The sequence below is a fragment of the Elephantulus edwardii genome, unplaced genomic scaffold (assembly GCF_000299155.1).
Source record: "Elephantulus edwardii isolate Elephantulus edwardi_28Jun2011 unplaced genomic scaffold, EleEdw1.0 scaffold00036, whole genome shotgun sequence".
NCBI classification, from domain to species: domain Eukaryota; kingdom Metazoa; phylum Chordata; class Mammalia; order Macroscelidea; family Macroscelididae; genus Elephantulus; species Elephantulus edwardii.
Genome location: NW_006399786.1, coordinates 2,537,602 through 2,551,274, shown reverse-complemented (window position 1 = coordinate 2,551,274; position 13,673 = coordinate 2,537,602). Strand labels below are relative to the sequence as shown.

At 40.9% G+C, this 13,673-nt stretch overlaps 1 protein-coding gene across 1 annotated transcript in view; it reads right to left on the bottom strand.

The window, feature by feature from the left end:
• Positions 1-13,673, bottom strand: part of LRCH1 (leucine-rich repeats and calponin homology (CH) domain containing 1) — a 216,360-nt gene that overhangs the window by 73,750 nt on the left and 128,937 nt on the right. The window contains exon 5 of the mRNA XM_006884551.1: positions 2,328-2,464. Coding sequence (XP_006884613.1) covers positions 2,328-2,464 — 137 coding nt within the window. The remainder of the gene's footprint in view (positions 1-2,327; positions 2,465-13,673) is intronic.

Sequence of the window (13,673 nt, the reverse complement as noted above, 5' to 3'; positions counted from 1 at the left end):
TCACCATAATGACCTCTCCAAAACATTGAAGAATCTGAGAGGGTGGCAGGAAGGAGAAGAGCAGCTGAAGCAGCTGTGTACATCAAAATACCACATGGGATTTGCTTCTTGGTTTCCAGGCCTAGGTCAAAGTTTCAAGGAACATTCAATTCAATTGCCTTCATATAGTTTTAATGTTTCTATTTATATGGCATAGGGTCTGGGGACTTAAAAGTTTAAAAACTACCATCCAAGTTACCATCTTTGATCTCTTTTTCACTTGGAACAATGGGTTTTATTTGATTGGTTTTCTCCTGCACTATCTCTAACCCAGAGCTTTAGTGGCTCTAGTGCTAAGAAACAGAGCTGCAATCCCAAAGGTATATGGTACAAAAACCAAGTGCTCGATGGGAGAAAGATGGGCAATTTTCTCCTGTGGATTAACTGCCTCTGAAAACCTGCTGGAGGGTTAATATGGGTTAGTTCTGACTTGATGGCAAACAACAACAACAATTTATAACCCACTCACTGCCTTCAGGTTGATTCTAACTCACAGTGACCCCCTGAGGGTTTCCCAAACTGCATGTCTTGAAGGGAGGAAATTGTCCATCTTTCTCCTGATAAGCTTTTGGTTGTTTTTGTTGTTGTTATGTGCTGTCAAGCTGCCTGTGACTCACAGTGACCCTATGTACAACAGCCCTAAACCCTGCTCTATCCTGAGCCAACCTCACCATCTCTGACACACCAATCACCATTACCCCAGTCACTGAGTCAATCCATCTCGAGGGTCTTCCTCTCCTGTGCTGTCCCTCCATCCTCCCAAACATGATGTCCCTCTCCAAGTACTGGACACTCCTTGCAACATGCCCAAAGTATGTCAGACAGAGCTTCACAATCTTTGTCTCCAAGGAGCAACCTGGTTTTACCCTCTCCATTAAGAACTTGTTTGTTTTCCTAGCAGTCCATGGTATATTCAATACTCTTCTCCAACACCACAACTCAAAGACACCAATTATCCTTCTATCATCTCTAGTCATTGTCCAGCTTTCTTATGCATAGCATGTAATTACAAAGACCATGGCCTGGATCAGGTGCACCTTAGTCTCCAGACTAATATCGTTGCTCTTCAGTATTGTGGAGAGGTCTCTGACAGCAGACTTGCCCATCAAAATTCATCTTTTGATTTCCTGGCTGCTGGTCCCAAGAGTGTTGATTGTGGAGCCAAGCAAACTAAAGCTATTAAAAATCTCAGTCTCTTCACCATCTGTCCTGATGGTGCCAATCAGCCCAGTGGTGAGAATTTTTGTTTTCTCGATGTTGAACTATTGGCAGGCTCTATCTAACTGCTTGGCTTTTGGTTGGGAATGCATCATGTAATGCCTGAGGCTTTCATAATTAGCAAAGAAGTCAGGTAACATATGACCCAGTGTGTTAGAGTTAACCAAAGGTCCATAAACTTTATGGAATCTTTAAGGGAGATCTAGTAGCCTAGTGGGTAAAGCTGCACTGTCAACCCAAAGGTAGGCAATTTGAATCTAACAGTTGCTGCAAGGGAAAAAGATGAGTAATCTCCCTTGCAATTTATAGCCTCTCAAAACCTGCTGGCACATTAGTTATGAGTTGGTTTTGGCTGGAGGGCCAAAAGAGAGTGTATTTGTGAAAGCAGATCACCAGGCCTTTTGTCCACCATGTTGCTGTGTGAGTCAAACAGCCTTTAGGGTGGAGGTTTAGTGCAGACCATTTGCTTTACCTGGGAACCTTACAGAAGACCATGAAAAGATACACTTGTATTCAAGTCCACAGAAAGCAAAATCAGAGTTTAAAAATGACTACAGAACTAGTAAGTTATTAGCATTTTTTAAAAGAAAAGAAAATAACTATTTAAGGGCTAATAATTATGTTTTCAAGAGTTTAGGATTTGAGATTGCAGTAAATCTCTTAGGAACAATAATGGTAGTTTAAAATGTTTAAACTCCATGTTACTGTTGACATTAAAATAATCAGCTGGTCCTCACTATTTGTATGTTACATTTCACAAATTTACCTATTCATTACCTATTCATTAAAAATTTATTTGTAACTCTAAAACTCATACCCAGGGTACTTTTTGAACAGTGAAAATCTGAGTTCCCAATGCACATACATTGTTAGCTCAGTAAAACATTGATAAGTGGCTTTGACGCAGAAGACAAATTACTTTATGCAGATTCATCAAAGGTTTATTTGTGTCTGTGTGTGACTGTTTATGATCTAATATTAAATCAACAAAGTGTTAAAACACCAGCTAAGAGAGCTGTTTCTACTTGATTGATAACATTTCACAGCAGGGGTTTCACAAACCTTCTTACCTGTGCTGGTGGGGACTGCAAAGGATTGTTCTCGAGCAGTAAGACTTGTAGCTGCTTCATTTCTCTAAAGCAAATCGGAATGACGAGCACTTTATTGCAGGAGAAATCAAACTTCACTAAGGGAAGATCTACGAGTTCTAAAAGAACAGGGGAGGAGGAAGCTGTATTTAGCGAAGAACAAGACTGAATAGTCATGCAACAAAAAAGAAATTCTGCTTATTAGGAAAAACATCAGTTAGTTTAATAAAAGGTAAAGTGTACATTATCAATAAAGTGTACATTATCAATACATGGTGTGAACATACTGTATTTTACACCAGCTAAAAAAAAAAACACCTCATTGCCACAGAGTTTGAACTGACCCTCCAGGGAGTCTTTCTGGAGGCTGTAAATTCAACAGGAGAGATTGTTCATTTTCTCTCTTGGAGTGGCTAATGGATTCAAACTGCCACAGGCGTCACCTTTGGGTAAATAGCCTTAATTCCCTACAGACTACCCTGCCACCCCTCTGCTAATTTATTTTATGGGTAAACTTCTTTTCATTGTAAGCGCAACAATTCTAAATTTCTCTTAGGTCTGATGAGAAAGAGCTGGAAAATATCTTAAATTTACAAATCTATTCTTTAAGTGACTCCCCCTCCCTAACAAAAGAAACTCAGGCAGGTCACATGCTTTAATTCCAAACTGTGTTCGAGTTGTATGTAACTGCTAGTACATTAGTAACGGGCTAGTTACAGAATATTCTTATCTCTTCAGTATATTTGGGCTAGCAAAAACTCAGAGCTGGTTACAAGAAATAGGTTCTTGACATTTTAACTGTGTTTTAAAAAATAAATACAACCTCACTCAGAATATTCTGACAGGAGCTAGGATTTTGGCATGAGGAGGCACTGTTCACTTGATGACTTTAAAAAGTCATCTGCAGCTCAGCTCTACGAACAAGACAAATTTTATATTTAGTTTAAAATCCCCACCCAGTGGCACTGTAAACACTCAGCAATTTCAAGCATTCCAACTGACTTTGGCAGCTGCTGGAAAGGAAGTAAAATTCTTTCAAGTAAAGGAGGTGGAGCAAGGAGGGCCACCAAAAGGGGGTGCAGAGAACTTCTGAGACCGCTGAGCTAAGGGAGAGCCCAGAGAAAGTTCCTTTCTGAATGGGACCTGCTAAAGTCTTTACAAAGGTTCATGGAGTTCAAAAGTAGGGGAAGGGATAAAACAAAAACCTAACTCACTACTGCCAAGTGGATTCTGAGTCACGCACTTCCTTTGAGTTTCTTATTGGTTGGAAGCTCGATAATTCTAAATTGCTGTTAGTTCTAATAAGAACTGGACATCACATTTGGCAAAATAAAAGATCAGCAATGAAAGACGCCCCTAGGAGATGGACTGACATAAAAAAAAAAAATGCTCAATCCTTACAGCTCGATGTGGAACAGATGGCATACTCTGCAGTATTCTGTTCCTTTGTGCAGGGATTACCAGAAGGGTATTGTTGTTGTTATGTGCTGTCGAATCGCTTGCAACTCATAGCGGCCCTATGTACAACAGCCCTAAACTCTGCTCTGTCCTGTGCCAATCGCACTGTCTCTGACACTCCCATCCCGATTATCCCAGTCACTGAATCAATCCACCTCATAGAGGGCCTTCCCCTCCTGCGCTATCCCTCCACCCTCCCAAGCATGATGTCCTTCTCCAACATGTCTCTCCAACGGTCTCTCCTCACAAGATGTCCAAAGTATGTTAGACGGAGCCTCAGAATCCTTGCCTCAAGGAGCCACCCTGTATGTATGTACCAGAACGGAGAGCAAAAGATAATAACAACAACTTTTCACCTTGGTTAAACTTCCATAAAGCCTATCAATAGAGCTTTCTCAGAATTCAGCTTGTTCTGGGAGTGAATGAGTCCTTCTTTCTTTCTACCTTAAGAGGTGCTTTAAAGGTGTAGAAATAGGATTGAAAGAGTAGAAGGAAACACAGGGCATTTTTTAGCACAGCAGGTCACAAACTGCTCATGAGAGCTGTGTAAGATGAACTCTGGGAGTGTTTTGTTCTGTAAATGCAAATTCTCTGGATTTTAGGAGGATTGGTTGTTGGGTTTTGGGTTTTTTTCTTGTTTTGCTGGCTTTTTTTTTACATTTGATTGTCATTTGGGTGAAAGCTTACAGAGCAAATTCGTTTTGCACTCAACAATTTATACACATTTTGTTTCATGACATGATTTGCAATCATGGCAGTACACTCCCCCACAGCTTCCATAGGCTTCCCATTTCCCTTCAGCCTTCTTTCCTACTCCTTCCTCCCTTCTGGACTTTGTTTTGGGGCACATGTTGCCTTATGGTCTCTTGTGATAGTTCTGCAGAGTTCATTCCTCACAGATGTCACTCTTCACCTTATAAAGCTGGTTCTTTATGGGGCTGAAAGGTGAACTCCCAGAGTGGATTCAGTTCATTTGAAGGTTGTCTGAAGGCAATATAGTCTGAGGGCCTGTTCAACGCTCTGTCAGGCCAGTAAGCCAGGCAGGCTCTTTATGTTTTTAATTTACTACTCAAGCTCAGCTCTGCAGCCTCTAATTTGAGTAGAGGGACTCGCCTCAGGTCATGTAGGCCTAGGGATATGGTGTGGTGTGTGTTTTGGCAAGAGTGCCCCAAGTCTGAAGTGGAAGAGAGCAGGAAGGTGGAGAACCTGAGAGGCAACTGTGAAAAACTAAAGGAAAAGGGAAAGTAAGAGAGGGGGTAAAATTTTTTTCCAAGTCCCTCTGCCATCTTAGAGCTATTTCTAAAAACAATCTAAGAATAAGAGAGATCATATGGCACAAAAAAATCCTTCCTTGCTCTAACCTTTCATCTGCAATCTGGTTGATATTCCTGAGGAAATTTATAGGCTAAAACGGAACCTGCTCTTCAGTGGTCCCTGGACAACTACAGCAATGACATAGGGCTAGATGCGGGGAAGATGGGGGGGGGGGGACAACTGGCAGTTAAGGAAAGGATGGACTTTACAAATATTCTGTTTTAGTTTCAGTTTGACACACTCACTATTTTAGTTTAGAATAAAAAAGAATGTAGAGTTTACATGAGAAAATGGTGGAAAATTGGTTAACTCCAGCCTAGAAAAGGCCATAAAAAACCTAACAGAAAAGGGGAATAAGAAAAACCAAGCCCAAGCCCCACTTCTCTCTTCATCTGGAACTAGCAAGAACAGCATTAGGTCTGGAAACCTTCACTTGCAGGGGCTGTCCTAAAGCACCACAAAACTGAAAAGAGTAATTTATCAGAAAAATCTTTAATTTTTTAAAAATTTCAACATTTCAAACTAAACACTTATCATGAGGGGTATCCACAGATGAAAAGCATAAAATACGGAAAGTTTTGAAATTCATTACCTGAAAGTATTATTAACATTCTACTGTTATTAGAATTCTCCTGAGTGAAGCAAAGAAACTTGAGAATCATGAAATTATTTTTTATTTCCCAAAGCTCTTTTCTGGTAACTTGGTAGAAAATGTGCTGCCAACCGAAAAGTATAGTTAGGACCCACCAGTTGCTCTTCAGCAGAAAGATGGGCAATCTCCTTCCATCTGATTTACTGCCCCTGAGAATTCACTAGGGGGTCAGCTTTGAGTCCTTTGTGACTTGATGACACATAATAACAGTAACATATTCTATTGTGATTAAGCATTCCACTGTTAAACTCCAGACTGAGGGTTCAAATCTAAAAGTGGCCCAGAGTAGACAGGCCCAGAGTTTCCTCAAGACCGAGCTGCCAGGCACCCTACTTTGGAAGGGTCTCTGTGCACACACAAGCTCCTGGCCCTCACAGTCCCACTGCCAAGGTGCCCGAGAGGAAGGTCTGCTGGGCAGACAGGGCTGTGAAGGAGGAACCCAGGAAGAGATCAGTGAGCCTGTGGGGTCTACCTTCTGTACACATGGAAACAGGGTGAAGTGGCTCTCTGAAAAACCAAACAAGACTTACCTGCAGAAGATCGAGAAACTAAAAATGGAGAGTCAAGACTCAAATGAAGCCACAGAGAAAGAAGCCAAGTCTGATACTGCTGTCTACCAAAAGGGACCAATTTTTTTGAAAATGACATCATGCTGGGAAAGGCTGAGGGTCAGAGAAATAGATGAAGACCTTCAACAAAGTGGACTGACACAGTGACTCACACAGTGGCCTCCAGCATATCAGAGATTGTGAAGATGGTGCAGGACAGGTCAAGATTCGGATCTGTTGCTCACAGGGTCGCTGTGAGGCATATTTGAGTCAATGGCATCTAACAACCACCATCATGTCTTTATTGGCAGTCCCTGAATCTCCCTGACAGTATACCCCAGGGGAATATTCTTACCAATTGTTTTATAAATGCAAATTTCTTATTAGCTGTGGAAACACTTTTCAGAAGAAAGCAATTCCACTCTATCTTTTCAGTCATAAATTCTTTTTATGAGAGGTGAAATCACTTACTTGTTAACTTTAAGGAGCATTCAGGAAACAACAGGATACTGAATTGTAGGTGTCAATGTAACATTCCAAAGAGGGGGCTGTTTTTATATCCCATAATAAAGAGCATACTTAATGGCAATTTAAAGTTGTGGTCATACAATTGGACTTGAACAATTTAAATAAAATCTATTTCTCTGCTGTTGTTTTAATAGAGTGGTCTCTTAAAGAAAACCACTCCCTGTGCAATTTCTGTAACTGCTTTGACCACTGTAGTCCAGTTTTCCAAATACTTTTAAAACATGCTGTGATATGCTGAAAATGTCATTATGTGCTGTTATTGTTACGTACTACTGAGTCTACTCAAAGTGATACTAAGTGTTGTTGTTGTTATGTGACGCATAGCGACCCTGTGTACAACAGCCCTATACCCTGCTCTATCCCTTTCCAATCTTACTGCCTCCGACACACCTACACCCGTTACTCTAGACACTGAATCAATCCATCTCATTAAGGGTCTTCCTCTCTTGTGTTGTCTCTCCATCCTCCCAAGCACAGTGTCCCTCTACAAGGACTGGACCCTCCTTGCAACACATCCAAATTATGTCAGACGAAGCTTCAGAATCCTTGTCTTCAAGGGACAGCCTGGTCTCACCCTCTCTAGGACGAACTTGTTTGTTCTCCTCGCAGTCTATGGTATATTCAATACTCTTTTCCAGAACCACAGCTCAAAGGCATCAATTCTGCTATCATCTCTACACACTGTCCAGCTTTCTAATGCATAGGAAGTAATTGCGAAGACCATGGCCTGAATCAGGTGCACTTTAGTCTCCAAACTGATACAGTTGTTCTTCAGTACTTTGGAGGGATCGATAACAGCAGATTTTCCTAATATAATTTGTCTTTTAATTGCCTGGCTCCTGATACCAAGAGTGTTGATTGTGGATCCAAGCAAACTGAACCTGTTAATAATTTCAATCTCTTCATCGTCTATCATGATGCTGCCAATAGGCCCAGTGGTGAGAATCTTTGTTTTCTTGATGTTGAACTTGAATCCATATTGAAGACTGCAGTCCTTGACCTTCTACAGCAAGCACTACAGGTTCTCCTCAGTTTCAACAAGCAGGGTTGTATCAACTGCATAACGCAGATTGTTGAGTCTTTTTCCAATCTTGATAAGAGATAATTTGTTCTGTATATAGACTGAAACAGTATGGAGATAGGACTCATCCCTGGCGTACAGCCTTTCCCAATTTTAAACCATGCAGTGTTTCCTTGCTTTGTTCTTATGACTGCCTTCTAAGTATAGGTTACGCATAATAAGCACAATCAAGTGTTCTGGGGTTCCCATTCTTCTCAGAGCCACGGTTTGTTTACACAGTCAAATGCCTTTGCATAGTCAATGAAACAGAGATAGAATATGCCTCTGATGTACAACAGGTCAAATCCTTTCCTATCTTTCATTATCCTAATAGTGAGCTCAGGTGGCCTATGGGTATGAAGCTGCACTGCAATCCCAGAGGCACATGGTTCAAATCCACCAGCTACTCTGTGGATGGGCAATCTCCTCCCTCGAGATTTACTGCCTCTGAAATCCCACTACCGAGTGAGCTATGGGTTGGTTCTGACCTGATGGTACAAAACAGTAATAATAGCATAATTTTCACAATCGCTATTGCATTTAAAAGCCTATTTTTGTAGTCATTGTGTCAATTAACATCCCTGAGGTTCTTCTTCTTTCTCTGACCCCTTATTTATTCCAAGTATAAAGAGCCTTTGCAATGACTGGCCCCTCGAGACAACATGCCCAATCTCATGATCCCTTGCCTTTGAATTCTCTTCTTCCAAGACAGACTTAATTGTTCTTTTGTCAGTCCATGTTGTTGTTGTTGTTAAGTGCTGTCAGGTCGCAGGCGACTCATAGCGACCCTATGAAGGAGAGTTCTCAACACTTGGGTGTCTTTCATCCTCTCTCCAGGTTCATAGGTTTCCGGAGGCAAGCTATTACGGAAGTGGATGCCACTCCTGCTTCCAATTTTTCAGTCCATAGTATATTTAATATTTTTCACCAATTCCACAATTCCACTGTGACACGGATGTGTCAAATGCGTTAATGGTTGGCTACCCAGTGCTGACTGAGAGTGGGGTGGACCTTCCCGATTAAACAAGCGTGGAAGGAGGAGTGGCGTCACTGAGTCAGAACTGCCTCATAGCTGACTCTCTAGCAGGTTCTTTGTTGTTGTTGTTGTTGCTGTTAAAACTGCTGTTGAGCTCTAGGTTACGCAGAGACATCCTATGAACAAGATCTGAACCCTGTCCTAGCTTGTGTCATCCTCACACTTCTTACCACATTTAAGCCCATTATGACAGTCACTGTGTCAATACACTAGTCCTCTCTTTCACCAGACCTCCACCTTTCCAAGCATCATGCCTCTTCCCAAGGAACAGCTCCTCCTAGCAACATGCCTGAACCATGTGAGGTGAAGCTTCATCATATTTGCCTCCAAACAGCACTCCAGCTGCACTCTCTCCAAGACATATTTTGTTCTTTTGGCTGTCCATGAGATGTTCAGGGCTCTTCTCTAATACCACAGCTCAAAAGCATTAATTCTTCTGTCATCCTTATCCATTGTTCAGCTCTCAGATGCACAGCAAGCGATCGGAAAGACCATGGCCTAATTCAAATGCACCTTTGTCCTCAAACTGCCATCATTTCTCCTCAATAATTTAGAGAGGTCTCTACAGCAGACTTTCCCAGTGCAATACATCTCCTGATTTCCTGTCTCCTGGTACCAAAGGTGTTAATTATGGTCCAAGTAAAATGAAGTTGTTGACAGTTTCAATCTCTTTTCAATCTATCACAGTGTTGCCTATCAGTCCAGTGGTTAAGAATCTTTGGGGTTTTTTTCCTTGACATTGAGATACAATCCATACTGAAGGTTTCATTCCTTGATTTTCTGCAACAAGTGTTTCAAGTCCTTCCCTCTGTTTGGCTTCTTGATGCTTTAGTGCAATTTTTGTTTCATTAACAATCAGGTGTAAGCTGTTTGGTCACTTTTACTTAATTAATAATCTGTTGGGGGTTGGAAGTCTCTTATTTAAATCAATTAGGACCTGGTGGGCAGACCTTCTGCTATTAGACTTAGAAACTAAATTGTCAGTACGTTGTGTCTGGGGAGAACATTGTCCTAATTGGTATAGCACTCATCTGTCAGTTTGCTATACCAGGATAACTTGTGGGTTGCTGTGGTACTGAAAGCTATGCCACCAGTGTGTAAAATGCCACAAGGTTACCCATGTTGGACAGGTTTTATTAGAGCTCCCAGATTAAGACAGGCTAGGAAGCAGGATTGGCTGTTTATTTCTTAAAAACCAGACTTCTGAAAACACTATAAACAGTAGAGGTATGCTGATAGTTATAGTAGTAATGGTAGAGTACAGTCTGGAAGTCAGTAGACATGAGGAAAAATAATGGCAAATATCATTTAATAACTGGAACATGCAATGTACACAGCATGAATACTAGAAAACTAGAAAGTATGAAAAATTAAATGGAACTCATGAACATCAACACACCAGGTATTACTGGGATGAGATGGACTAGCTTTGACCACTTTGAATCAGATACTCATATGCTATACTACCCTGGGAATGAAAACCAGAAGAGAACAGTGTTGCATTCATAGTGAAAAAGTCAGCAGGTTCTTGGAGGCTGTAAATCACTTTGGAGGAGAGAGTGCCCATCTTTTTCCCAGGGAGTTACTGGTGAATTCGTACCACCAGAGAGGGATCACCATTAGGTTAGCAGTATAACTTCCTGTGGAAAACATCACCAGAGCTGCCCTAAAATGGTATTAGCAATCAAAAAAATCACTGATTGTACATCCTTCTATCATGCAGTCTTCAGCCTCATTTCTGTCACCAAAGTCATATTTCCCAAATACCAATCCTTCTCTTTTGTTACCAATTTTTGTTCTCTGGTTACTAATTATTATTAATGCACCCTGATTCACATTTTATTAATTTCAGACTACAAAAGGTTTTAGAAATTCTGTTTCTTCATCTTTGGCTTACAGGTTCATGTATAAATTTAAGTAACTGCTGTATTAACAGGTCTTCCCTGTGTGCATACGGAAATATCATACACACACACACACACACACACACACACACCCCATGCTGTACTTCAGGACAGATCTTGAAAGGTTCTTTCTGATGATTAATATGATATCATTCCTCTCCAATTTGTCATTCTCAGGATAGTAGATCAAAATGGCAAATTCCAGCTCATTTCAGTTGACAAAATGCTAGGACATCAATCTTGATGCATTTTTACTTCATTTTTTTACATCTTCTAATTTTTCTAGATGCATAGTTCACATAGCCCACATTGTAAGTATTCATTGATGTTTGTAGCTATTCTCCTGAGCGTGTTAAAAAGAAAAGAATCTCAAACTCAGGACAATGGTGTCAAGTCCAGTCACAGTGATCCTTCACTGGATTTCTCAGGCTCTACACATTAATGGGATTTAGGCTTACTAGGCTGTAGGTGACAATTCCACGTTTTTTCCAACCGTAAAAAAAGATGCTGCTTTTAGGTCTGGCTGTTGTCATCTCTCACTTTTCTAATCCTAAATGTTGTTGTTGTTGTCAGGTGCCGTCGAGTCATTTTCGACTCATAGCGACCCTATGTACAACAGCCCTAAACCCTGCTCTGTCCTGTGCCAATCACACTGTCTCTGACACTCCCATCCCGATTACCCCAGTCACGGAATCAATCCACCTCATAGAGGGTCTTCCCCTCCTGCGCTGTCCCTCCACCCTCCCAAGCATGATATCCCTCTCCAAGGACCTGTCTCTCCTTACAACATATCCAAAGTATGTCAGACAAAGCCCCAGAATCCTTGCCTCAAGGAGTAACCTGGTTTAACCCTCTCCAGGATGAACCTGTTTATTTTCTTGGCAGTCCATGGTACAAATCAAAGTTTTTTTGCAAATGTACCATCTTAACAGCATAGAGGATACAGCAGGCAGAAGAAGCAGGGTCTTACTTGTGTTTACTCATCATCCAACCCTGGCTTTTCACATTCAAAACCAGACCTGCACAATGACAAAATGAAAACAGATATCCTTCCACTAAGTCTTCACATTTAATAAAGTAGTATATCCTGATGCTGAGATAAGTTTCTCCAACAACAACAACTCTTCACATTTAATAAAGTGGTAAGTGCTGATGCTGAGATAAGTTTTCCCAGTTGGACTTCTTTAAAATAGTCAGCACAATACAGGTTAAAAGATGCAGTCTTAAGAAAGGACTTCCATTTACAAAGTAACACCTTGTATAGTTCTTCCACTTCTTGAGCTGGATTTTCTGACCTAGAGTAATAAAGCTTTTTAAAGAAAAAGTTAAGATGCAGGAAAAGAATTCTGAAAATCAGGCTACTCTTAAGTGACTGCATAAATGTCAGACTGTTTTTACTTTGAAGTACATTATTAAAATATATCTTTGAAATCAAGCATGTCTTGTGTCTTTAAAGGGAAACCATGGAAATCAAAGTGGTACTTGGAAACCAAAATACATCTTAAAGGGAGCATTTAGTATGTATTTGCCAGTGATTATTTACTGATTAGGGTTAACATAGGATTTTTAATATAATTAAAATTAGAGTCACCACGATGCCAAAAAATTGATGCTTTGGAAATGTGGCATCAGTGAAGAGTACTGAATATCCCACGGACTGCCAAAAGAACAAACAAATCTACCACAGAGAAAGTACAACCGTGGGGCTCCTTTAGAGGCAAGGATGGTGAAACCTGGTCTTACATGCTTTGGAAATGCTGTCAGGAGGGGCCAGTCATGCTGGCAAAGATGGAGAGGGTCAGGGGAAGAGAGGACAACCCTAAAGAACATGGCATTTCTTTCACAGAGACACACAAACCCATGACCTGTTGCAGCTCACTCCTGTGAAAGTGGGAACAGAAGTCTCGCCTCCTGTCAGGGAAGTGGCTCTAACACTGCATCACCAATGACATGACTTAAAGCTATCAATGGTACAACAAAATTTCTGGGAAGAACATCATTTTAGGTGATCCCAAACGTTCTGTATCTGAGGGACACTCTCATGTCAATAGTGCAGAAGGTCACAAAGGCCAGGACAAGATTTACTCATGAACTTGAAGATTCAGCATTTGCCTATGTGATAGAAGGTGCCTATCAACATTGAAGCTCCACGCCCATCATTATTATTGACCTTCAAAGCATAAACTTTGAATGACATAGAATTATTCCATTCAAGCACTGCCATGTCCTTGCCAAAGAACAGATCCTAGATAGGGCTTCCTTCATAGGACTCTCAGAGCACAAGGGCAAAAAATTTAACCAATATAATCTGACAGCCTAAGTACTTGTTTGAGGGCATCCCAGACATCACATGTCCATTCCAAAAACAACCCAGAGTGCCTCATATAGCCTTCTATTTTCATGATGTACCAGTAGATGAAAATTTGTAATTTGCATACATTGTATTTGTTAGCTTTACATGAAATGCACATTTTAACTAATACTTATTTGCTACTGCTGTCCACAGGGTATTCTTGACATGTTGTTATTTGCCATCAAGTCAGAATAGACTCTTAGCTGACTCTCAAAATTACAAAGAAGGAAACTGCTCTTCTTTCTCCTACGGAGCGGATTTGGGTTGGCAGTAAAATTCTTTGCCCACTAGGCTACCAGAGCTTTTGACCTGAGGAGGCTGTAAAACCTTTCTTTTTTGACACTGCTTGATCTGTGTCGATTGTCAGCCTCCAGGTTAGAAGCAGAGCACTCCATCTGCACTATCCAGGAGCCTCAATTAATAATAACAAGCAACCACAAACATGACTACCATAATGCATTTTACAAATGTAAAC